The sequence below is a fragment of the Nyctibius grandis genome, chromosome Z (genome assembly GCF_013368605.1).
Source record: "Nyctibius grandis isolate bNycGra1 chromosome Z, bNycGra1.pri, whole genome shotgun sequence".
Taxonomy (NCBI): Eukaryota; Metazoa; Chordata; class Aves; order Nyctibiiformes; family Nyctibiidae; genus Nyctibius; species Nyctibius grandis.
In genome coordinates, this window is record NC_090695.1 from 89,945,742 (window position 1) to 89,971,154 (window position 25,413).

A 25,413-nucleotide genomic window follows, 5' to 3' on the forward strand; every position below is an offset into this window, starting at 1 on the left:
GCACAAATACACACATCTATGTTGTCAATGCCTAAGTTTGGGCAGAAGTATCCCACCTCTGGTTCCAATATGCATATATAATTTTCTATATTTAAGAAAGCATTTTGCACTGTTAGGTGAAGACAGTGTTAGTAGTGCCTATGAGTACAGGCACAAGAAACTCTACTCCCAAATCCACTGAACTTGCGTTGCTATTCTATTGATGTTTATGTAATCATTTTTGGTCTAATTTGTGTGTGGACAAGGAAGATCCTGTTTGCTCTGAGCGATGTGAAATACAAGTTAGTGGCAATGCACTTCTTGCTCTTCTTTCTTAACTGTCTGTGATGAAGTAAAAGGCCAAGCTGTTTTTCCAGTGTACAGTCACTCTGTGAATTTCTGCATGGAATCTTTTTATTTAATAATATTTAGTATAAATGCAAGGGGCAGATGATTTGATTTTTTTTTTTTCCAGCTAGGTTGGCTTTTTTCTTTAGCAGAATTGGGTATCCCCATTTGTGTCAGTGATGCTCTAAAGAAGAAAATGTTAAGGTCACGTTTTCCTTGTATGTATGGGTCTCCAAGGGAGGCAATGTAGGCATGGCATGGCAAAACCATGGAGACTGTTGTTTACAGTCAATTTTGCAAGTGGACAAGAACAAAACCTCAAATTCTGTTAAATAGATGCCCCCTATTTTTTTTAAAGGTATGACAGTATCTAGTAGGGCAGCAGTGTGTAAGGCTGGACAGTTTTAAGCAGTTTTTGGATACTGAAAATACTAATAATTTGTTGTAATACAAGTCAAAATAATTTCTTTATAACTGTTAATTTACTAACATCTTAAAATCCAGTCTCTTGAGAAAGAAAACTTAATTTCAGATATACTTCCATTTATGTGTCCATGAAAAAATCTTTGATTTCTAAATTATCCACTTTTTGAAATTAATTTCCTCTTCCTGTAGAAAGTGAAAGTTCCACAAAAAATCCACAAAGTAAACATATTGGGAAGCCTGCCGCATCTATGCAGAGTGTTGCTGAGAACAACAACAAAGTAATAAACCCCATGCATTCTATCCCACTATTCTTCTAGTAATTCTTTTTAGATCTTGCAAAAACGCAGAACATTTTCAGACAAATTCCATTTCAGTAATTAGTGCTGCGTGTTCTGATATAATAGCACGTAGGTCCATATGTTCACCTGCAAACTTAAAATCCAATAAACTCAAACACTGAAAAGATGGAAAGTCTAGCTTCTTTCAGGAATCTTGATGATTTGCATTTTAGTACATTCCTGAAGGAAAGATCTTCAGCTTAGCTCTTTTAAGTTGTGCATAACAATGAAACAGTTCCTTTGTTTTACTATATATAACTATCTTATTTTCTGCTTCATTTCCTACTTTCCAATTTAGCATTCCTCATATGAATAATGAGAGCTCTACTCCTGTTTCTAAAACAGTTTCTAAAAATGCTCTGTACTTTCTTTCACTCATCAGGGTCTGTCATGAAAGTAAAATTTTCATAGATTGAAACTGTAGACTACTTTTCTGAGGCACAGCGTAGGGATCCTCCATGTAAAATCAAAGGTAACAGCTAAGTTCCATGGAAACTTTCTGGGCTTTCTTACTGCGCAGTTTGCTTACTGTTCATGTCGATGGATTACAGGTTTATTATTGTCAAAATACGCTTGTGTTAATATACTCGTGTGGACTGGAAGATAGAATAATCTTGGCCCTAATTCACATGAACATAGAGAAGATTATAATTTGTCCAGGCTTTCTGATCTGTAAGTTGACTAACAAGGGAAAAAAAAAAAAGTTTAAGTGTTTGGTTCAGTAACACACTGAACATACGAGTACATATGAGTACTCTCACTTGAATTCCAGTGGGTTTATTCATTTATTCAAACATAAGGTTTTACTCAAGCACCCACCAAACCAGAACTTGTCAGCTGCCTTTCAGTGGGAGTTTTGCCTGAGAAAAGACTGCATGATTTGGCTTTTCTGTATGTTCTTTTTGCAAGTTACTGGAAACTTTTTCAGGTTTACATTGAAGTCATTCAAAAGTCCCTACTCGTTATTTATTTCAAAGCAGCAGGACTGAGGTGTTGCTCAGCTATCAGAGAGTACTTTCCAAGCCAACAATATCCTTTCAGAATTAGCAAGCGTTAGGGGAGAAACCTTCATGTGTTTTAATTAAGTAAAGAAGCAATTATTAAAGAAGCAGGAGAGTCATGGGGAATAAAGTGAACTAAACACATTTTTGGTTTGGGATGCCACTACTGAGGGGGGAGTACTTGCATGGCAGTGTTACATGCAAGGACTGTATCCCCGACAGTGCGTGGGATCCACCTCATTCATCATGGGACGTTGTAGCATGCAATAGGAAATGCCATGTGCGTGTTTGATTCTACTTACATAAATTAAACCTGAGAAGTATCTCTCCCTTAGGTTGTGCAACACTGAAGCTTCATTGAGGCAAGTCAGCTCTGCCATGTCCTCCACTTTGGAGAACTTTGGAGGGTTCATCTTCTGGATGTCATCCTTGCTCAGTGTCACTTTCTTTCCATTTTCTGCCAGTTCAACTGTCACCTCATCCCCTTTCTCTTCCTTGATACTTGCTGCTTCAAATCCATGTTTCTCTGATGGAACCCAAACCAGTTTCTTCGCTGACCAGTCAGCCTGGGCAAGTGGGTTGTTAACAAAGTTTTTGTCCACAAAGAGGAATTTCTCATCGTCACTGAGAGGTTTTTGAGCCATTTTGACTCAGTAGACACCTGTTGAGGAAGCAAAATATTCTGTTTTAAAGGGAGGCAAATGTGGAGACGTTCCAAGCAAAGCACATTTGTCAAATATGCCACACAGCATAAAAAGCTGCATAGATCCAAAGCACTATAGGTCCTGTGTCACATCTCACATTCCCATGCAGATACTTCTGCGTGCCAGCTCAGATACCTTAGAGTGTCTGTGTTTGGATTCCCATTCCTTTGTTACTTTGTCTGAAATAACTTAAATCAAAAGCTTCATGGCACTAAAACAAATAAGGACACCTGGGCTTATTACTTTATGTTGTACTGAAGATCAGCAAGAAAACTAAGGCATAACTAATGTCTGTGCAATGAGACTCTCAGGACTGCACCAAGACTACCAGCTGAACAGCTTCCTGCAGCCTCATCTCTTGCCCATCACAAAGTTAATTGAATTCAGATACATAAAAAATTTCTCATCACCCAAATACTGTTGGGTGCACACTGAAGTACCATGCAATAATGAAATAATTGGTAGAAGAATAGTTCCCAGGCTGTGTTCCAGAAAGGACAGAAACAAACTTGTCTTGCAAAGGACTATTTCCAATCACTCTAATACCATTTTATTTGGAGAAGTATAAGATTAAGAAAAGGTCAAAAGAAAAAACAGAAAAAAACTATCAATACTGCTGGTGAAGGAGGAGTAATTGAGATATCTCCTTTCCATGGTTCATACAGGGGGAGCTGATCATTTATGAAGGGTAAATGTCTACCTTATGAGAGAGAGAAGAAATAAAACAAGCCTGGAATTTGCATCAGCTATTAGATACCCTGAACCATGATGCTCAAATTGGAAGGATGATGCACCTGTGTCATGCAGTTGCACACAGATAAAACAGCATCCTGCAGTTGCACTTGGATAGAGCAGCCAGATGTATCTGCTCTGTAGGTGAGAGCAATGGGAGGGTTTTGGCTGCTCTGCACTGTGTTTGAGAGGGAGGAGGCAGCTTCTTTCCTGCTCTGGCCATTGGAGGTTAGGATGTAGCTGCAGGAGCTTTGCTAATGATGCTGGAGCTTTCATAAGTGTTCTGCTCTGTCCTATGGGACACACAGCTCTAAATGAGGAAAGGAGTAAACAGAGGACTTCTTGTGGTTTGCTACAGGGCAGGAAAAGAGTGGTGCTGATCAGGGAACCTTCCATGTAGCGGAGCAGAGAGGGGAGCTGGGGAGGAGCTACAGCGGGGAGCAGGGAGGAGTGTGTGCCCAAGAAAAACATCTCCAGGAGACAGAGGCTGTTTCATTTCCTTATTGAGAATGAATTTAATATTTATAGCATTCAAACAAATGTGAATCTTGAGGGAGTTTGGAGAACTGACTGCTAAAGATGTCAGCAATCAACCCATAAGCAGAATGATATTTGTGAAGACCAAGCTCTGTGGTATGTAGCCAAATGGACACCCTGTGCTCTGGGAGTATCAGAGATTGGTTTCCAAATATTTGTCCCTGAATCCTTCCCACAGATTGATGTTTTTTTGCAAGGCCAGACTGTGTGAGAGGTCTGAGAGAGAAGCATGGATCATGCAGAAGGTGACATAAAGCTTAAAAACAAAACTAGGATTTTAGAGGCGCCTAAGAGGGTTGGATGATATCCCACTGAAATTCAGTGGCAATTAGATGCCCTAGCTCCTTAAACTCTCTCAGCGATTCTCTCATCTAAAAAAAAACTAGCTTTCCTCTAAATGTGCTCATCCTAGAGCCACCAGCCTTGCCTGGAAATCCCCGACAGGAAAATTCACCTAGGTCATCCACGCACATGCAATGTGTGTGGTGGTGAGGGGGAATGGGCGGGAGACCCTCCCGGCTTGGCTCCGTGCGTTGCCGCTGGCCCGCGTGCAGCATTCACTGCCGTTGGGTCTCTGCAAGGGAGCTCTGTAGGATGTGGCCCTTCGCTCGCTCCCAGGGGATTCTTGGAAGAGAGCTACGAGAGGAAACTATTTGACCTCTGTGTGGATTAAGGCAGAAAATGTTCCCTTGTTGCCAAGAAGGCTGGTAGAGCCGCACAGTTCCAATAATGGAGATGGTATTCTCTCCAGCTGAGCTTTCCAGCTGGCGGCCGCAGGGTGAAGCCGGCCGGAGAGGGGAGCGAAGGGAGCGCTGCCCCATGGCCAGGGCTGTGGCACCAGGAGCAGGGGGCTGGGGGGCAGCCGGGGCCTGCTATGGCCTCTCTCTTCCCGCTGCAGTAGCAATGGGCAAGGCACGTTCTCTGCCCCACTGCCCCAGCAGTGCAGGAGGAACTGCTGCGGCAATGAAGTAGGAGGATTTCAGTCCATCTTAGGCCCAGAAGAGAGAGCTATATGGTCATCCTGAAGCACCAGAAAGGTTGGATCGTGCTGCCTGTGGCTAAGCGCCAAGTGACAGCACATTCAAATCAATAGGAATTTGGTATTGCTGTCACAAACAGCAAAGCCTGAACTGCAGAGCTGAGTTTCACAGAGTCAAATCTTGCTACTTTGAGGCTGCCCAAATGATGATAGTGGAAATCAAACTGCTGAAATCTGACCATCTACCTCAAAACCCCAACCGAAGATAAAACTGTTGGCCTGCCACAAAGCATGTCACCAGGGGGATGACCCGAAAGTTCTCTGTTTTGTTGCCCAAAGACCAAGGGAAAGCTCCTTTCCTTGTTACATGCTAAGTCAAAAACATCTTCCACAGATCACAGCGTGAAACAGAGAGCTGGTCTGTCTGTATTCTACTATGTTCTACTTCCTTCAGGTAAAACTTTCTGCACCTTGTTATTTAAATTCAGTCTTTTTGAAAACGAGATGAGGTTGAAAGGTATAAGACGTGGCATGAACTGAAGAGCTTGGAAATACAAGTTTTTATCCCCTAGATCTAAGCACTGTATTTGACTAGTTTAAACATCGTAAGAGTAGACCACCTACAAGAAACAGGGAATAGACAGTCTGAGCTGGATCTCGTAACTCGTCTGAAACACAATGAGGAGAAAACATGGATTTATGTAAAAAGAACTTTTCATGACTGATCCTCTGGAATCTGAGGCTCAAGTTTGAGTAGCAGCTGAGTACCACTGTAGTAAAAAATGAAATGCAGTTATGAAGTGTGGGTTAATGAATAGTAATAGTTTAATAGATTAATGAATATTAATTAATGCACATTAATATTAAAGAAATGTTTCTGAATGGACAGAGTAGAAGATGAGCTCCATAAACTCAATTAGATTTGTCCTAGGGAGGTGCTGTGCACTGAACTAATGAGCTGCTAAAGCTTTCTGATTAATAATTGGCAGTAAACTTTCTGGTCCGTCTCTGATTGCGACTGAACTGTGCTGGTGCAGCATATGATTGATATTGGGGAAATGGACCAACAGGGAAGATTCATTACTGCCCATTGAGAACATTCCCTGTGAAGGCAAAATTTATCCCTTAGCCAGTTCCTGGGTTTTATCCGTAGGGCTGGCTGAGAGAAACGGAGACCAATATCTTATCTGTGCAAGAGGTGGTAAGAGGTTCTCATCCATTCTTTGAGGTAGATGATAGCCCAAATCACGTACAAGAGTACAAGTTATACTCAGAGGTGAGTTATCCTGAGGAAGGGAGGAGGAAAAGGCAGGAAAAGCAATCACAAAAATACTACTTATATGAATTTTCTTGCCTTAGAAGTGTGCCAAATTACACCGAACTGGGTCCGTCCGTTACACTTGTCTAAACCCCAAATGCGTAGGAGCACATGGGCATACATGCTTCCACAGCCTACTTTCTATTCCTGCTTCTGCTGTCCCACTGCAGATACGTCCAGCTGATCTTCACTGTCTTTTCCCTTGTCATGTCAGTGACAGAAGTTGAATGCTGTCTTTACAATCAGCTTATCCTGAGTATATTATTCCAAGGACAAAGTATAAATATCTCCAGGAAGTGCACTTTAATTAAAAGGTTATTGCCCAAGCAGAATTGCCTCCTGGGTCAGAGTTTAGAGGGACTGCTTTTCTCCTAATGAGAAGATAAAGGATACTTCTCCCTTCCTCTGCAGGATGTGCATGTCAGTATAAAAGCTTATCACAGCTCTACAGGGAATAATCATTAGAACAGAGGAACATATAACCAAGTATGTGAATTATTTTCAGACATTGGGTCCTGCTCTAATAAGTGGTTTCTGATGGAAAAGTGTCACAGTAACCTGCTGCATGACTCAAACTGCATTTCTTGGGCTACAGTAGTTCTTGACTACGTTCTTTCCAGGTTGCTTATCTTTTACTTTTCCTCTACTTAACTGAATTACCCAACTGAGCATTGCTTGAAAAAAAGAAAATCTAGGGGTGAATCCTAATCTTGTGATCTTTGTTTGGAAACTGGTTCCCCAGCACAGTTAGCTTTGTTGTGAGCACTGCTACCAATCCCTCTGGCCTTTCAGCTCTCCTCACTGGTCACTAGGACCACCCCTCAAATGCTTACTTTCATCATGGTCATTTTCATCTGAATGTGGAGGTATCATCAGTACTAGTTTATGGTTGCTCAACCATGGAAGAGGGAAAGTCTGTGTTTTAAGAAAGAACATTTTCAGTAATTCCACATGGCTGGTTTGTTTGTTTGCTTAAATGCATTTGCCATGTACTTTAATCAAATTGTCTGCAAGTGCCTTGGTCTCCTGTGAGGTCTTCTCACCTCTGTTAATGCAAGTTACCACATAACTCTAATTAAACACTTGATAGCTCTTATAATACTCCAAAGAAATTGGCCCAGGTTATTACTTGTGTTAAAAACTGTAAAAATTAGAAAAGAAGGAAAAATACTTCAGTTGCATCATGTGGGGATAAATTCCCTTTATCTGGAAAATACCAGCTATTTCAAATACCCCCAAATGTCACTCTATCAAAGTAAATTAGATTCTGCATGTTCATTAGAATTCATAAATAATCCATATTCTAACAGGACTTTGCACAAGTTGGAAAGCTATCTCAGCTCTTGGAGGCTTCTCAAATTAACATACTTAAAAGAAAAGCCAACAGATTTGCAACTAATAAGTCTCAGTGAATTATAAAGAGTTGGGATCCTCTGCATACATCTATGCATGCTACCATATATGGCAATGTTCTCAATACTAGCTGTTCCACAAAAATGTAATGATAACAAATTCAAAACAAATACCTTTTAGGGACTAGCGTGTCAATTGCAAATGAGATAATAAAAATCATTGTTTACATCTAAGTGAATACAGCCAGAGCAGTATCCTGTACTAAAGTGGCTCCTTAATCAAGTGCTTTGCTCTCTGGGGGTTCATCGTTTTAGCCTCTGTGTTAGTGGCTTGAGGGAACTGTGAACTTTGGGAGTTCAACAAGTCAGCCTGTGCACAGCGTCTTGTTGCAAGCTGCAAAGCTTTGAGTGAAAGAGAAGGTGAGCTTGGTTTTAAACAAGTGCATTTTAGAAAAGATTTTATTGAGAGGTATGTATTAGATAATGACAAACTTTCTGATTTCCCTTATATTTAAAATATCTCATATTGCTTCTTAATTATGCACACACACATACACCTCTTAAATACATATCAACCTTTATGTACGTGTATATAGACACAAACATATATATGTGTGTATGTGTGAAAGAAGCCAGTCTGGGATGACACCGAAGGTGCTTTCTATGCTGCCATCTACTGTCGTCTGTATTGACTCACAGTATTTTGTTAAAGTTAGAAGTTTGTGGCTTTATTTTCCCTTTAAAAAAAGGCAGGTCACGTTTGAAATTACTCGAATTAGCGTAGTTCAGTGAATATCAGATTAGTTTTGCTTAAATTTTATTCCCAGCATATTAAAAACATAGATATGTAATGCTAAGGCATTTTTGTAAAAATGTTTCCATTTCTTCTAATTTTTAAGCGTTTTTCCTGTTTAAAGAACAAGTAACTGACAAACTAATTCTTTTACTTGCTTTCTTTAAACAGCATGGGAAGTGCACTAAATTCTGTTATTAGCACTGAAAAAGTAGAAATACTTCAAGAAGATCAGCAGCTCAGGCTACCAGGTTTCTTCTTTACTGAATGCATGTGTGACGCCTAATTGCAGCAGGTACCTGCCGCCATCCGCAGTGCCCAGCACCTCCCGGGCTGCGATGCTGCTGGCTTGGAGTGCAACGCGTGCTCTGCAGCCAGCGTCCTTAAGGCTCAGTTCGGCAATAGCAGTGTTAGAAGTGACTAAGGAACAAGCTAGAACACCTGTGCACGACTTCAAATGTGCATGGTCTCTAATGCATGTTAAACAGAACCCAGTCAGTAATACACAAATCGGGATAAATCATTTCAGCTCATCTCATAGGTCTGTTCCTATTTCCCGTTCGTATGCTATCTGCAGGTTAATTCACTGAATATGTTTGCAAAGCAGCATAATAGTTAGCTTGCCAGGCTGCTCCATCCCAAAGCGTGGCCAGCCCCCAGCCCCGAGCCTGGCAGGGATCTCCAGCCCCGCGGTACTTACAGGCGTCCAATTAGGGAAGCAGAGAGTGAATTGGAGAGTCGGGAACCTGTACAGCCACCAGCCGGGACAGTCCACGTCCTCGCTGCCTTTGCAGCCTCCCTATATAGAGGAGGAGAATCTTGTCAGTGGGGAGGGGCCCTGGAAACCACGTCCTGCTGGAAAATCCTCTCGGTACCTGGGTTAAAAAAGACAGCATGAGCCAAGGACCTCATTCCCAGCAGGGCCTAACCCCAGGCTGCTGCCCCTGCCCCGAGCTGCTCTGTAGGGAAGCAGGCTGGTTCCAGCTTTTGGAAAGACATGAAAGGGGTGCCCCTAACTCGAAATGGGTGCCCCTAACTCACAAGTTTGGAGGGTTTGCTTTTTCCTAGGGTGAAGCTGTTTGGCCAAACGAATGGACCTTTAACTCCTTCCTGCCTTGGCAGCATCCTCGTCCCTTGTGGCCCCCTGCCTAGGAGAAGGACAAAGGGCAGGTCATGGTCCCACGTGGCACAGGAGGTTTCCCACCCACCGTCAGTGCCTTTTCTTGGAGCTAAGTCCCTGAGTTCAGAGGTTGCTTGGGAGAGGAGGGTTATTCCTAACATAGCAGGGATGTGTGGGTGGAGGTTGCTCTGGGTCTCCGTGTGTTTATGTGACATCTGGAGCCTGGGGCTGGTTTAAGCCTCCTTTGGCCCTGGGGAACAAGAGGGTCGTTTCCCACCTCCCCAGTGGATTTGCCAAACTTTCTGTTGCAATCCGGTGCGCAGCTCAGTTCCTGAGAAAGGACTGTAAATACTTTTTCGTGTATAAGAAATACCTCCCTCTGTCCATAAAAGGAAGAAGAGAAGTGATAAATAGCTGAGGAAGAAGAGAAGTGATAAATAGCTGAGGGGGAACAGTCCCCAGGATGCGGTGGAAAGAACAGGCGGCAGGCACCGTGCACTGGTGGGGAGAGGAGGACAGGGCGCTGGGAGCCAGAGCTGCAGGGGTTAGGGAGGGATCTGGTCCTTGTCAAACCTCCCTTACACCCCCCAAACCTTCAGTCCCCAGCTGTCCCCCCTCCTTCCCCTGCTAGTAGCCAACAGCCTTGTGCAGTAGGACCTGTGGATGGAGACATCCCAAAAAGGGAAAGCTAGGATCCTCCAGGAATTCCCATCAACGTGCCAAACACAAAATACCGAAACAACCCCCTCTCAGCAACAGACTAAATATGGTGTATACCCAAAGGATCAGAGCACAGTCCTGGGTGAAATAATTTCTCTTGACATCAACAGCCCCGTCTTCTCTGGAAAATAAACCCTCCTGGGGAAGATGGATGAGGCTCATATCGGTCTTGGCATCGTAAAAAAATACCTATGAGGGGCAGCTGGGCTGAAAACCTCTGCTGTCACTCGATCAAAGTACCAGTGCTTGCAGGTATGACAGACTTGTAGCCCCTTCTTCTAGCTCTGGCCAGTGGTGAAAAAATTTGGGTAAAAATGAAAAAGGGGAAGAGCACTAGGGTTTCTTCCCTGCAACATTTCAGAAAGATCAGGTACGGACTCATGTTCAGGCCTTAGCTGGAGAAGACCAGAATTGCCAGTGCAGTCTCATGGTTCCAGCGGTTGCAGCCTGTCCTTCCCGACGGAGGGTCAGTGTCTGCTAAGGTGTGGGGCCACCGCGCAGCCGTGCAAAGCCCTCCCAGGAGCTGAGAGGCAGCACTGTCATATCAGACTCGTGCACGTGTGACTGAGTTGGAGCAAAGCCAGGGGAAATGATCGCCAGAATGTAAATCGAAGAAACTTGCCCTTGTTAGCAGAAAGTTCCTCACTATGTAGTTCACCCTATTTTTTTTTGCAGTTTCTCTGTTGCAAGCTTAGCTTTTAAATAGGAATATAATTAATATAAAATAATGACATGCAAGGGGATCCTCTGAGAAGTATGATCACTTTAACATTCATCAAAGTTATCCTAAAAAGTTCCTTTTAAACCCATGCAGCTGTTTCACAAAACCAGGCACATTTTAATAGTAGCTTAAAAAGGAGTGGAAATTATTCTGACTGATTTGCAAACCGCTGCATGTGCACATGCAGGCCTGCTGCCCGAGTAGTGTGTTTAACAGCGGCAGTGGTGGAGGGTGATATATGATGTGACATTGAACGGAGCTGGAAAGTCTAAAAAAAATATTACTCCTGGGACCGAGAGCTGCACTCTCAAGCCATGGGGGGTAGGAACTGATAAGTGTAAGCGTGGCTTCCAGCCTTCACTTAAAAGTTAATGTAAGAATGTACTAATATAATAGCCTGGTTGGACTTTCCAAAATGTTGCGGTATTTTTTTTTAAACCAAAGTTGCCTCAAAATGAAAGCTGTGGATTCCCAGTGGACGATGCCTTTGTGACATCAACAGAGGCTTTATTTAAAAATCCCTGATTTGTTTATTTGTTTTAATTACTTTTCTAGAAAAAATAAAGTATTGAGCAGTCTGCCCTTAAATATCTCCTTGCTGAATTTGCACTGTAAATATTGTACTTGAAAAAAAAGAGGAAAGAAATGAGAAGGAAAGAAATGAACTTTCAGCTGCCTTACCATGGTGTAACCTGAATACAACGGAGGGGAAAAAGAAAAGCATGAATAGTGATGTTAGCTTGTTAAATAATGTGTGTCAGGTAAGCAATTTTTTTTTGTTTAAAAATGTTTTTACTTAAGTTTACAATCCATGTTTCTCTGAGCTGACATGTAATTGGAACTGACAAGTGTACTGGTGGGTTACCACCTATATTAAGCTGTACTCTTGCAACAAGAGGGACAGGCTGCATCCAAACTAGAACAATTAATCATGAGAATAGTGTGATGAAGTAAAATAGTCACCAACTGCTTAATGTTAAGCGTTGTGCTTAATGCTGGCTGCAGGTCAAGTGAAGCATGTGAAGCACACATTTCAGTTTTGAGTCTGTTGGACACCAGCTGCTACTGAAAGGGTGTCTTTGCAAGTGTGAACAAATATTTTGGGGTTTCTTTTCCCGAACATAATCACCCAATGATAATCACTCCTCCGGAAAACTGATCAACTGACACCGAGATTCGGCTTGATACAATGGGCACTCAGGAAGGAAAGTGTAACCGACCCCTTGGAGCGTGTTGATAAAACTTAGGAAAAAAAAAAAAAATCCCCTGTGCATGACAGAAACTAATACCTCTGAAACAGCACTGATGCTGTGGAGTCTATAAACATAGTTTCCTCTGATGTTAGTGGAGAGCAAAAACTTGGTTTTAAAGAATTTTTTTTTTTTAAACTAGTGGGTTAAGTTCTTCCAAAGTGCTTTCCAGATCTGATATCCACACCAAACTTCACTGGCTGCTTGTCACCTTCACTTGTGGTATCACGCTTAGACAAAGAACAGCCTCTTTTAACGTAATTCCCTCCATAAAAGTCTCACTTAGTGTTCTGTCTCCAATAAAACTCAGAAATGCATTTTGCTCATTAAAACCCCCAAACTTCTATATGCTTATAACTTTTTTCATTTTCTGATATAAGTAGAAAGAAGAAGGGCAGTCAGTGCAAGACATCACAGCCTGTAATTAAGATACACGGAGCTTCCTAGATTATTTGAGAAAATAATTTTTGTGTGTGCTCACCTAGACAGCAATTTAATCTAAACCCTGAACCTCTGACTCTAGGACTGCGAATTATTTTCATCTAAATACTGACCTCGCTTAGTTTAAACTTTTAAGGAATGATTTTTTTGAAAGTGCAGCCATATTGTATAAACTTTGCTATTCCTCTTCATCTGCTAACAAGTAAAGCAGCCCGCCATTCACAGGGCTCGCTACATGTCCGCATCTTGAAAAGTGCTCTCATATTTCATGTACTGTCAGGATAAATGCCAGACCATTAATAACGTGATTAGACCAGTATATTTTCATAGACATATTTCAAACCTTTGATATACAAATAAATATCACTGGAAATACACTTTAATTTGGTTTTAATTTGCTTGTACAATGACTATACTTTGAAACAAGAGATTGTTCCAAAACCCCAAATCTGCACTGTGAGGATTTTAGAGAATTAGATGAAATGCATTTTGTACCAAGAGCAAATGGTCCCACTCCCCATCCCAGTGCAGGATTGTGATAATGGGCTAAAGCCGCAATCCCCGAAGAAAATAGTCCTGAGATTCCGTTCTGTCTTAAACACATTTCTACTCTGATTTCAGATATACACCTTGACCTCAGCGCTCACTGAAGGACACCCTTGTAACAACCTCTGCTTTCGTGGCTGTGGAGACCATGAGCCTGCTCACCTGTGTGCTTGGGATAGGGCAAGTACCAAACATCCCTTTGCCTTCTTCAACAAGAACAAAAATCGTATTTAATTTCAACCACTAAAAATCCATTTCCCGGGGAGCTCCATGGCACCTCGGCAGCTTCTGTATGATCTATGGTGGGAAGACAGAAAGCAGATGCAATTGCTTTGGTTACACTGGCAGATTTGCATAGCACAGGAGGTTAGAGCTTCTGTATTTCCCAGAGCCTTTTTCCTTGCCCTTGACAAGACAATTCGGATTCCAAATATACATAACAATTTGACCCACTGGGGTATAGAGAAACAGGGGTCTAGCATTTAACCTCTGGAAAACCAAAGTTAAAAATGCAGGGATTTCTGTGGGCCAGAGCAATCATACCTGCATTGGTCAAAAGTTCATTTTTGCAACTTTCCATAGAGGCACTTTCAGCTCATTCCAAAATGAAGATAATTTGCAAATAACAGCTTAGAACACAATTTTTCTACTATATTTTTAGACAGCAAAATGGAGAGATCAGCCATTGTGATATTTGCATTGATGTAGCAGGAAAAACCCTAGCAATGAGGCAGAATCCCATGGTGGTAGGTTTTACACAGATGGCTCTTCAGCCACATAATTGAACGCGACGGTGGTGTTTGTTAGCACAGAGCAAGCAGTGAAGGCATACAGAAATAAATTCGCTTGCTTGACCCAATGGTCAATTATAATTGATGCAAAGCTAGAAGACTTAAAGATGGATTTGATTGAGGTATATTTGCAAACACATGTCCTCTCCTCTTGGAACAGTCCTGAGAGACTTATTAAATCAGCAAATGGGGAGCTGGCAGCATTGCCAGTCACACGAAGGGGATGAGCTCACTGCTGAGGCTTGAAATGGATAAATGCAACTTCCCCTCTCAACCCCTAACTGTTCTCTGCAATTTCACATTAGAGGCTGCTTATCAAAATAAACAATACCTGTAATGCTAACTGGGTCAAATCAAGATTAAGAGAAAACTTTGCAGTCTGTACAACTCAGGGTCCTTTCACTTAAATTCACAAACTGCATGTTCTCTTCCTTTTTTTTTCGCCACTTACTGCACCATTTATGTAACAATTAAGATTTTTAAGAATGCAACCCTTAAAATTCATTTACACAAAACTCTTCTCAGTACCACTGGAAACATTAACGCCTATACATTTTGTTAAAATGAGTAGAGAAAAATAGCTAACCTGTTAGTTTTTCTGTACCCCTGTAAGTTTGGCTTTTAAAATAAATTACCATTTCAAAACATGTAAATACCTCAGCTAAAAAAAAGTTCTGGGAATCAGTAATTTATTATCAACTTTATTTTTAGCTTTGCCTGACTTTGAGTTTCATGTCGTTTGGGAAAAAAACAGAAGTTCCTCTCCCTCCCATATACTCAGTGTTACACTGTACAATTTATAGCAACTCCAGATGGAAAAGACTTACCCTCATTTGTTTGTTGGCATGAAGATAAATATAGTCCTCATTTCCGGAGAATTAAAAACAACTATTCCTCTAAAGCACTTTAATTTTCTATTCAGATTTATTTTCCCATACTTATCCAAAAGTAGCAGCTTCTTCTTAAAGAAGAATGATTAAAATGCTTAGTTTGAACACTTTCAAAATACCACACAGAATAAAACTGAAAAATTTTATTCAAAAAACACAGGAAAGACACACAAAGACGTAACATAATAAGGAAAGTGCAGAAATGATGTTATCCGATAAATTTTTATAAAATAAAACCAGTATTTTTAGGCCCAATTCTAGACACACGCTTCACTAATCTGACTTCACATACAGTTTTCCTTCTATCAGCACTGGAGGAAGAGAGCCTTCACTAACAGTTTTTTCATTGACAGCAAGTATGACCCCATCATCCTGTCTCATGGGTAGATCTAATGAGCTGAAATGGTCCCACTGGACATATTGGGGAAATTTATGCAAAGAAGAATTTCCTAAATTAAATCTTAGAGAACTTTACATGAGAAATTTGCATATGAAAGATATCATCTGTTTTTACTTTGTAAAACAAGGGGCTCTTCAATGCTCGTGCCAGCCATCCTTCCTGGTTCCGGAATTCTATCTGAAAATGAAACACAGACATATATATTCTCACACATCTGGAGATCCAAAGGTATAAGTGTTATTTTCTACTATTAACAACTTTGATACAGAATATCATCATAGGAAACTCGAGCAATTTTACAATATATTCTTCCATGCAACTGTACGAGGTAAGAGCTTTGCATTACCAAAGATTAGATTTCAGACAACTTTACCTCAGCTATAGTGAATGAACTGACAGAAACACCAGATTCCACATATTTTATCAGGATTTCCAGTCTGCATATCAGTTTATTGGAATATTCATTCAACTAAGATAATTTCTAATATGAAAAGCAAGTTAGATGTTAAACTCAACCCTCCAAGTCTCGTATTTTATGAACAGAATTCATTACCTTAATATGCAGCCTAATTAAAATAGCTAGATAATTAGTATTTTAAACCCACTGCATTTAGGTCTCCACTGACATATTCCACAAATACATGCAGAAAGTCATTTCAGACTGTAGTTACTTAAAGGTTAAAAGCCTTAAAACTGTTATATTTTTGTTTAGTTCAAAAGGCAATGTGCTGTCATGTCTTCTGATTAATCCCGAGTTTTGTAACTAACTCTAAACAATTAAATCCCCCTGTGAAATTATATTAGAGTCAACAGGGCAAGGTGACCCTTCACAGAGTCATTTTCGGAACTGAGGTACAAAGTTATAGTTTAAAAACAATTATTCTATACACCGAATTTATTTTTAAAAATGGAGAAATTTCTGATAGGAATAATTATTTTCTAACAAAGAGATCATTTATAGCAGTTTTGATATTGAAACTTTATTTCTTCAGCCCCCTCTTCTGGCAGAAGGGAAACAACATTGTCTCAATGAATTAACTGTTAAGAAAAGGTGTTCAGTACTTCTCTCACACTTTTTAGATATCAGTAATATCTCAGACCTCATATTTTCCAAATTTTTGGATACAAAAAAAATAGCTGATAGTCCTAACACAATAGTACTAAATTTTCACAGTAGAAAGTGAAGTACTATGCCAAGAAGACTCTTTGAAGGAAAAAACTGGACCAATGATCTCTTTCATTCTGTAGCTTAGGCAGTATGAATTGTAACCAGTCAAAAAGCAGACCAGAAAGGGAAAATAAGATTTAGCTGTGTTCTACTATAGAGCAATGAACTTGGAACTTAAGCTTCTGCAGTCAATCAGATGTGAATTATATCCTCAGAAAAGGTTTATGCCCATATACAAAATTGGCAGCTAAAGAGTTAAGAACTTTCTATAGATACTAGGTAAGTTAGAACAGATGAGAAAAAGAGATACGCCCACTATTTAACATACTTTACTGAGAATTTAGGTTAAATTCTTTTATTAAATTGCCAATGTAATAAGACTGTCTCTAGCTGACCCATTCCAGATTTGTAATAGTAGAAGTGAATACAATTTGGCCAGTTTAACTTTTAGGAAAATGGTAAAGCAATTTGGTGGCTGACCTTTCTGATACTGAGAATGGGGATATTAGTATTTTCTGGTCTTTACTGGTAACTGCAGAGCAGCAAAACTAATTTGAATAGCACAGCTGTCCAATTTAAATGAGTTTTCAGTTTTTAACAGTCCAAAAGACTTAAGAGAATAAAACTAAACAATTAGCTTTTTTCTCCTTCCCTCTGGTAACTAAGAAGTAGCTACAGCTACCACAAAGTAACAGGAGCTTCACAGTACCCTGCACTGTTGAGAAATTATATCGATTTGGCTGTCTGCAATTTTAAAAAATGTCTGCTTTATAAAGAAAATACATTCCCATGTAAGAGAGAAAGTTCTACAACTGACACATTTGAAGGCCAGTCAAGCACTGCTGAGGGCAGTCAGCTTTGTATGCCGTATATGCTGTCCATTAGCATACCGGCAGGGAGAAGCAGGCCTAAGAGTTGGTGAGTTGGTCACTTATTTAAACAAAGGCATATATATGGGTTGTTTTAGAAATCATGGGTGGGTCTTTCTTGAGTTGGATATAGTAGGACCTTTCTTAAATGAATACATGAGCAACAGGTATGGTCAGGTCACGCAGCTTAATGGTATTTTTGAGGTATAAACACTGTTCTGCTGAAGAATTTTTCTTACAAAAGGTGTCAGCTCAAAGCATTCCTTGCACAGAGGTATGCTGAGTCCATCCGCATGTTTATGCTGTTATAAGCATACGTATCATATAGAAAATCTAGTCACAAATAAAACTTCTGCAAAAATGACCCGATACCCACACCCACCTTTTTGATTTCTCTCAGTAGGTGGTTTGCCAAGGTTCTGCTTTGGATAATTCAGCAAAGACACTTTTGGAAGGGTATTCTGGGTACTTTCTTCTTTACCACCATGTAAGAAATGAGACAGAATTCCGTACAAGAGAGGTCTGCTTAAGAAAAAAATGACAAAAGCAGTCTATGAAATACTGACCATTAGAAAACCACCCTTCCCTCAGAACTTCTGAGCCCTTAATGTTTACTTCTAGAATATGTACAGATGTCTTCAGAGTAATTATTTAAAATACATTATGCCAAGTGTCATTATATAAATAAGCACAGACCTAAGCCCACTCTGAACACCAACACTCTCCTAAAAAGCTCACACTAAGAGACACTCTCAACTAAGCTCCAGGTCTCCTGTAGGTGAATAACCAGAGCATGCTTAGCACAGGAACACAGATTCATGTTCTCACTCATGCAGTAGAAAGGATCAGACTTTGGCAGGCTGCACATCCCAAACTCGATTCTTCCTAAGCACCTGACAGATTCCTACAGCATGAGCTACAAAGAACACTGAATGTGGTTAAACCTGCTTCAGAACCCTAGCTCATTAATGCAGTTCTATCGGAGCACTGTGAATTTATATCTAATCTCAGAATACAATTAGCTTTTTATTGCACTACAAAGCAACTCACTGATATGCAAAGAGCGTATCTGTTTTCTGCTTCTGACTGTAGGGAAGACTGTACTGGTAATAGTGTACTTGCACACCATAACACAAGTCTATCTGGAGAACACTACAGAGTTGGCAGAATTAAATGTTAGTTTTGAGTATGTTTGAAAACAGCCCCATATTTGACATTGTGAGTTTGAATCCAGCATGTCAGAGCAGCCCTGCGATCTAGTCACATTTCAATTGGTGAGAATATCTATATGTGATTTATAATAACACTAAAGATAAAAATACATGCAAAACAGAATATACTGTGCATTCCAAAATCACTCCTTACGCTGATTTTCCATTTGTGTCTTCAACTATGTTCAGCTCTTTGGCAAGGAACTGTCTATCCAAGGGCACTTCAGGCTGGCCAGATTCTGGAAAAGAGATATCCGCAAAATTCTTAAGACTGGTAAGAAAAACGTCAATTAACTTTTAAAGACTGCTCAGGAGACTTCAAAAGAGAATGACAGCACACACCTCCCTTTTACACTATTAATGTAATGTAAGTAAAGTATATGGTCATTCCAGGGAACTCACTTTAACATTAGTGCTTCGTACTCATATAATTTACAATAGCATATTACAATTTTTATCTTCACTCTAAAGGAATCCAAGAAAAATAATAAAGTCTTACAATATAAAGATAAATTAATCAGGCAAACAACTTTCTCTAAAGAAGTACTGTTACCAAACAGATTCCATACATTAACTACTACACAGGCTGTGTCCATTCCCTCAGGATGAACCTTTGTGCCTCTAACTTTAATAGAGTGAAATATATCAAATTATTAAATAGCAAATGTAATTACTGTACCTAAGCACAACTATAGCACTTCAAATTTCAAATACAAGTTAGCAATAGCTGCAAAAATAAGTGCTGTACCATATAAATTATGGTTACCATTCAGATGTTGTAGTCTAAACAGTTCTCAAATATTGGCATTTTAGCACAGCCAGAAACAGTAATACTTAACTGCAGTTGTTAAAAAATATGGACCTTCTTCATATTCTTGTTATTTAAGCTGAGGACATCTAACCCCATTTCTGGTACAGTCTATATGCATGAATTGCCAGAATTGCTGTAATTCAGACTATCAGCTACATTATGTATGTATTACTTTAAATTATTCCTCAAAGAAATTTTGTTCATTTGTAGGATTTCTATTTATTTTACCCAAATGCTGATGAGAAAAAAAAAAGTGATATATTTAAAAAATATTGTTAGCCATTTTCCAAAACAAAAGCAGATACTCAAGAAAGGTATTTTGATTTTGCAGGCTGCTAGCAAGTTTTCTTGCTCTTGCATCAACTGCTCTGTCAAAGCATTTACATCAAGGATAAGGAGCAAAGGGTAAGTTTTCTTGAAAACTAATGGTATGACTTGGCTTAATGCTGCAAGTGAAACTGTAGAGTGTTCGTATCTTATTTCCAAGGGAAGACAAAATTGTGCAGCTTGGTCTCACTTATTAATTTCATAATATCAGTGGAATTACTCAACCAAACAGTAAACGTCTATTAACACAGTGATGACAACAAAAATTCAGCCCCAATACCTGCAGTTAAAACAGATGCTGAGTATTTATATTTGTTATATTCCAGGTATTCACGAATTAGTTCGTTGATTATGAGATTTTCATGACACAGTGGTGGCCGTGGTTCACTTTGGTCATCCAGTGCATTAAAAACTTCAGCTCTGATCCTTGCTTTTATTTGTCCAAGAGCACCTCTTTTTTCCAGTGTATCCTTTAAAACTATTACCATAAAAAGATCTGTTAATATAAAGCCAAACGTATTCAAGCAGTATTTATCATCCACAAGATAAACATAATTCCAGCACATTAACAGTGAAATAAAGATAAGATATCCACGCCTGTGCATATGCCAGTAGGTAACACCACTAGGGACGTTACAGATAAAAACGAAGCCTTCAAAGAAGTCACAATTATTTTTTTTAGTAGTAAACATAGCTTCTAGCAATTTCAGAAGTGGGATGTTACTGAAGTAAGATGTTTTTAACGAGTGAAAACCAGACCAAGGCAGACGACGAGGGCGGAGTGCTTGTGTGGAGGCGGCTCCCCAATGGCGGCGAGAGGAGCCGGCGGCCCCCGTTAGCGCCCGGGGCGACTACGAGACCCAGCCGGCCGCCGGGTGTAAGGGGAAAGTCCGGCTGCCCGCCCTTTCGGTGGCCCGAGGTGCCTCCGCCGCTCCCCGCCCTCTTGGGCACCCTCCACCCCCGCCACCTGCTTTCAGCTCCGCCACCGTCGCCATCGCCCAGCCGCCGCGCCAAGGACCCGGATAAGACAGGTCGGCGGCGGCGGCCGCGGCTACTGCGCAAGCGCAGCGCTGGGAGGCGGGGGCGGGAGCCTCTTGGCCCCGCCTCTCGGTGCGCGCCAGCCAATGGGACAGCGCCGGCGGGCGGTGCGTGCGGTTCGAGCCCGGGACGGCGCGCGGGCGGGGTTGCGCGCTGCCTGAGGCGGGTGCGGAGCGCCTGACGTGAGGGGCCGGGCGGGCCGGCGGGGTCCCGCCGCGCAGGGAGCGGCTCCCCGGCCCGAGGTGATCCCCTGGGCTGCCGGGGTGGCGGCTGGCGAGGTCAAGCCGGGATAAAGTAATTAGCAGTGCCTACGTGGTGTATCTGGGGTTAGCGTTCGGTGTCCTGCCTGTGCCTGCCCGTAGCTCAGTCCTGTCAGTTGCGGCGGGGGGGCACGGACGGCGTTTCAGGGTTGCTGTACTTTTTTCCTCTGTAATTTCAAAGGTTGTTAATGTGCTTTATTTGGAGCGGGGGGGGGGAAAGAAAAGAAAAAAATGAAAAAAGGAAACGTGGAGAACGAGCGAGAGTTTCTCCCTGATGTGTAGCAGAGGGATTTTGTTCTAAGTCCCTGAAAGATCAACTTTTAATTAAAAGGACCCACCAACCATGAGCTTTTAATTAAAAGTACTTGCCAAAATGCAACCATATACTGGCTGGGTGTTTTGCAAGTCTGTGAGGATCCCTGGTGTGTCTGCAGGCGTGTGTGTGTGTGCTCCCTGTTGCTGGGATGAGTGTTTATTTTGTGAATGCGTTAAGTGTTTCCCAAAGGAAACGCAGCCAGTGTGGATGAACAAACTGGTTTTGTCATGGTCTGCATGGAGCAGCCTGCTCGGGCTTGAAGGAAAATGTGAGCCTTCTTAAGCAGTAAACCACTTACGGCCTTCAGGTGTGGGGTGGGGGTTTTTTGTTGGGATTTTTTTGTTTGGTTTTTTACATTTCCTCTTAAAGCACATATTTATAGTATGAGCTTCCAAAGAATCGCTAGCAAGGGGCAATAAATAAAATTCAGGAAAAAAGAAATCTTCAGAAGTAAGGGTGAAGTTAATCTGTTGCTTTAACATCACAACATAGGAGTAACCTTCAGTGAGTCAGCAGCAGTAAGTGCCTGTGTCTATCCTAAGCGTGCTGCCCAGATCCCAAGGGCAGCTCTGGTGATGAATGATCGCTTAGACCACTTACCTTTAACATGCATGGCATTTTCACAGTCAAAACATTTTCCCTGCATCCTTCCAAATTTCTCCATGCTGTTGTGGGTCACTGTTCCATTACACCTAGTTTCCAGTTAATAAGTAGCAGCTGTTTTCCACCCTATATTTCCTATCCAGCTTTAATTTGTATCCTACAAAGTAAAGTTCAGAGTCCAAAATATAATTTTGTTTCGGCTTTTTTTTTTTATTTTAAATAAGATTGCTGTTTCTATTTTATGTGTTAATCTGTGTTGTAAAAGATGCTGTTATAGTTTGTGAAATCCACATTCAGTGACTTTCTGGGACTCTGAGATCTTGCTTCTGTATCTACAGGTTTCGGTTTGTGTCAGTTCTAGTTTTTCTCCACAACAAAAATTTGGAGTCTGTTACATTTTGCTTCTAAACTCTTCTGCTTCCCCACACATTTAATTATTTACTCTGCATTTTGACTGTACTTTGGTTAGAATCTGTGGTGGTGTTGCTGTTGTTTAGTTTCTAAGGGAAGGAGATGGAACTAAGTGGAATGGAACTAATTTGAAGAGCAGATCTAAGTATTTGATGAGAAACATCATTAACCTGGTACATGACCATTGGTACAGGGACAGTTTGAGGATGAAGAAAAGTTATTATCTTGAAGTACTTGGAAAGTTTGAATCCTGAAAGTGTAGCTCAAGTTTTCTTAGTCTTTTAGCATACAATAGTATCTTGAGAAAAACATGTGGGTAAAAATGTATTTTTCTTGACCCTCCTCACTTCATGCTTATTTACTGTCTTCTTGTTTGGAAGAATCCCTGCATACGATCTCTATATCCTAAATAATTTTCTGCTGTATCATTTCAACTATAAGTTTGTATTCTATTATCGCACACAGAACACATGTAAAAGTGGAAACTCTTAGAGGTTGTGTTATCTAATAGCATTTTTTCTGGTTAACTATGCTATTAATAGTGCTATTAAAAAAGAAAAGCTCTTACAACTTAACTACAGGATAGCTTGTATTAATTGTCAGAGCTATTATCATTTATATACACTGCAGAGCAGCCAGGAGAAAAAAAATTATTCCTTACAGCTGAGGGGCAGTGGAATAACAGATGTTGGAGACTGTGATGTAACCTTTTCAACAGGAGTCATAGTGAGCGTTGAGGTATCAAAAACCAACCCACCAAGATATTTAATATGAGTTTAAGGTGAATGTAGAGAGTACACAAAACAGGACAGAAATATTCTTAATAAAAATGAGGTGAATCAGGCTTTAACATTTAGCTGTTTCTTGCAAGACTATGAAGATTTTAACATGGTATGAACTAAGGTGTGGGTTAAACTGACACAAACTTGTATAGCTTCTGACACCCAGTTTCTTTGGTTTGATCTTTCTGTGATGATTCTCCTCAGTTCATCAAGGACTACGTGACCTCAGTGTGGGCTGAACACTGCTGCTTCTCCTCGACCTGCCACCCTGGGAGTGAGAGCCGGGGGGACAGACCAGAAGTGCTGCAGTCGGATGAGCAGTCTGGCCACAGCCGGTGATGACCGAGCACAGCTCTGAAACTGCGGTGAAGGCGTGCAGGTGAGTAAAGAGCAATCTGTGATACGTATTTTGTATGTGTGATACTTGCTTTTTAGTTATGCATTAGAGAGTGAGCCCTCTCTCTCTTCTAACAACTTTGTCCGTTACCATAATTGCTCTGGATGCAAAAGAACATTTTAAATTGAGGTTCTTTATGTAACTCGTGTGATTAAAGCTTTCAGATGTTACTGTAGGGTGGCATGTAACCACCCTGCTCTTTCCTGCAGTGTATGGTGCCATTCCTGCATATGCGCCATCCATACTCCAGGCTGGTCTGTTCTAGTAGGTCAGATAGCTGAGTGTGGATACTGCCTGTGGGTTTAACCAGGGCATTTTAAACAGGATGTGAAGAGTATGGAGTGAGATACAATCAAATGCAACCCTAGGCGCTGGGCAGTTATTTCAATGAGTACGTATTTTGGTGCAAACTTGGCTGTGGATGAAGTCATTTTGGTTCAGTTCCAGTTCACACTAGTCAATTTGAACTAGTGCAGGGCTTTGAAACCAGTTTAACTGATTCACCTTGAGAAGTGAAATGTTTGAAGGTGAGCCTAGGCGCTTCACTGTGGCCTTCCCCGAGGACGGCGCCCTGGCTCTGTCCCTGGGGGCCTCGCTGCCGGCAGGGCATTGCGGTGCCTCTCCACGGGGGGTGCGTGGGGTCCCTGTGCCCAGGGGCCAGAGCAGGGTCACGGGAAGGGGGACGCCGTGATGCCCGCCGGCAGCTCCGGTCGAGTCCGGCGAACAGGTGCGGTCCGTGGCGGGCGGTGCGGGACCCGTAGGGCTGCTGGGGGCGGGCGGCACCGGGTGCTGCTGACACGGGCGGGGAGGCGAGGCGGAGGTGCGCGCGGGAGGCAATGCTTCCGCCCCGGTTACGCGGACGGGGCCGCGAGGGGTTTCTGTGTTGAACAAAGCACGTGTCGGGCTCCGGCCGAGCTCGCAGCCTCCTGGGCCCCGGACGGGGGCGCGGGGAACCGCGGGTGCGGAGGCGACCCCGGGACGCCCGTCGCCGCCGCCGCCGCCGCCGGGGGGGCCCGGGGTGCGCGACGCAGCGCCGCCTGCCCCCGCCGAGGCGGGGCTGCGCAGCGCGGGCGGTGGCGCCGCCGGGGCCCGGTATCCCCGTGACCGCGGAGCCAATCAGGGCGCCGCCCTGGCGCTGCCGGCCCGCCTCCGCCCGCCGCCGCCCGGGCACGGAGAGGTGCGGAGGGGGAAGCGCAGCGCTGCCGCGGGAGCCCGCGGTGTCCTCGCCGCGCCCCATGGGGATCGAGAGCTTCTGCAGCGCGGACGCCTACGAGCCCTTCTGGGTGAGCAGCGGGATGGGGCCGCGGGGTCTCGGCTTGGCGGCGGCTGCCGGCGTCGGCGCTGAGGGATGGCGGGGAGCCGGGTGGGACGGGGATGGTCGTGGGCCGCCGGCCCCGGGCGGAGCCGAGGGGGCCGCGCCCGGCGGCGGGGGAGCGGGAGCCTCCCGTGCCGGTGCCCACGTTGGGCAGAGCGCGGGGGGCCGCGGCGCGCCCCGGCCGCGGGCTGGGCGAGGGGCAGGGCCGTGGCCGGGGCTCGCTGGTCTCCGGCAGGGTGTGGGGTCGCCGGGCGGGGGCTGGTGTGCCGTGTGTGCGGGGTTCCGGCAGGGAAGTGCCGGGAGGGGGGAGCTGGCGAGTGAGCGCTCGCCTGGGAGGCTGGAGGCGAGTGTCCCGGTCACCGGAGCAGGCTCTGCCTGCCGCGTCCGGCCGCTCTCTGCGTTGCTCCGGCTGTGCGGGTGGTAGCAGTAACGGTGGCTGATGGCTGCGGAGGTGCTGAAGAGCGGCGTGCTGTCCGGGGAAGGAGGCCGAAGAATGCTTTCTGCAGGCTGGCAGCTGTA

At 42.8% G+C, this 25,413-nt stretch overlaps 3 protein-coding genes across 7 annotated transcripts in view; 1 reads left to right on the forward strand and 2 right to left on the reverse strand.

The window, feature by feature from the left end:
• Positions 1-9,302, reverse strand: part of MYH11 (myosin heavy chain 11) — a 60,614-nt gene extending 51,312 nt beyond the window's left edge. For all 3 annotated transcript variants that reach the window (XM_068424118.1, XM_068424117.1, XM_068424119.1), the window contains exons 1-2: positions 9,208-9,302; positions 2,395-2,753 (exon numbers count right to left, since the gene is read on the reverse strand). In XM_068424118.1, the coding sequence (XP_068280219.1) occupies positions 2,395-2,736 (342 nt within the window). In that variant the 5' untranslated portion in view covers positions 2,737-2,753; positions 9,208-9,302. The remainder of the gene's footprint in view (positions 1-2,394; positions 2,754-9,207) is intronic.
• A 5,812-nt stretch (positions 9,303-15,114) lies between these two features.
• On the reverse strand, positions 15,115-20,813 carry CEP20 (centrosomal protein 20). Of its 2 annotated transcripts, XM_068423585.1 has the most exons (5): positions 20,740-20,813; positions 20,053-20,250; positions 18,789-18,873; positions 17,806-17,945; positions 15,115-15,563 (listed from the first exon to the last, which is right to left on the reverse strand). In XM_068423585.1, the coding sequence occupies exons 1-5, from the start codon at positions 20,765-20,767 to the stop codon at positions 15,487-15,489; spliced, it is 528 nt and encodes a 175-aa protein (XP_068279686.1). In that variant the 5' UTR covers positions 20,768-20,813; the 3' UTR covers positions 15,115-15,486. The 2 variants fall into 2 exon arrangements, with proteins under 2 accessions (XP_068279686.1, XP_068279685.1); XM_068423584.1 differs by lacking the exon at positions 20,740-20,813 and having other exon boundaries at positions 20,053-20,518.
• Positions 20,814-24,749: 3,936 nt separating this feature from the next.
• Positions 24,750-25,413, forward strand: part of ABCC1 (ATP binding cassette subfamily C member 1 (ABCC1 blood group)) — a 54,143-nt gene continuing 53,479 nt past the window's right edge. For both annotated transcript variants that reach the window (XM_068424073.1, XM_068424075.1), the window contains exon 1: positions 24,750-24,862. In XM_068424073.1, the coding sequence (XP_068280174.1) occupies positions 24,815-24,862 (48 nt within the window). In that variant the 5' untranslated portion in view covers positions 24,750-24,814. The remainder of the gene's footprint in view (positions 24,863-25,413) is intronic.

Coding starts and splice junctions, on each gene's coding strand:
- CEP20 (XM_068423584.1), bottom strand. CDS start 20,464: ATGTTTACTACTAAAAAAAATAATTGTGACTTCTTTGAAGGCTTCGTT. Junction 17,946..18,788: donor GACACAAATGGAAAATCAGC/GTAAGGAGTGAT, acceptor TTTCTTAAGCAG/ACCTCTCTTGTACGGAATTC. Junction 15,564..17,805: donor TACTGAGAGAAATCAAAAAG/GTGGGTGTGGGT, acceptor TTTCATTTTCAG/ATAGAATTCCGGAACCAGGA.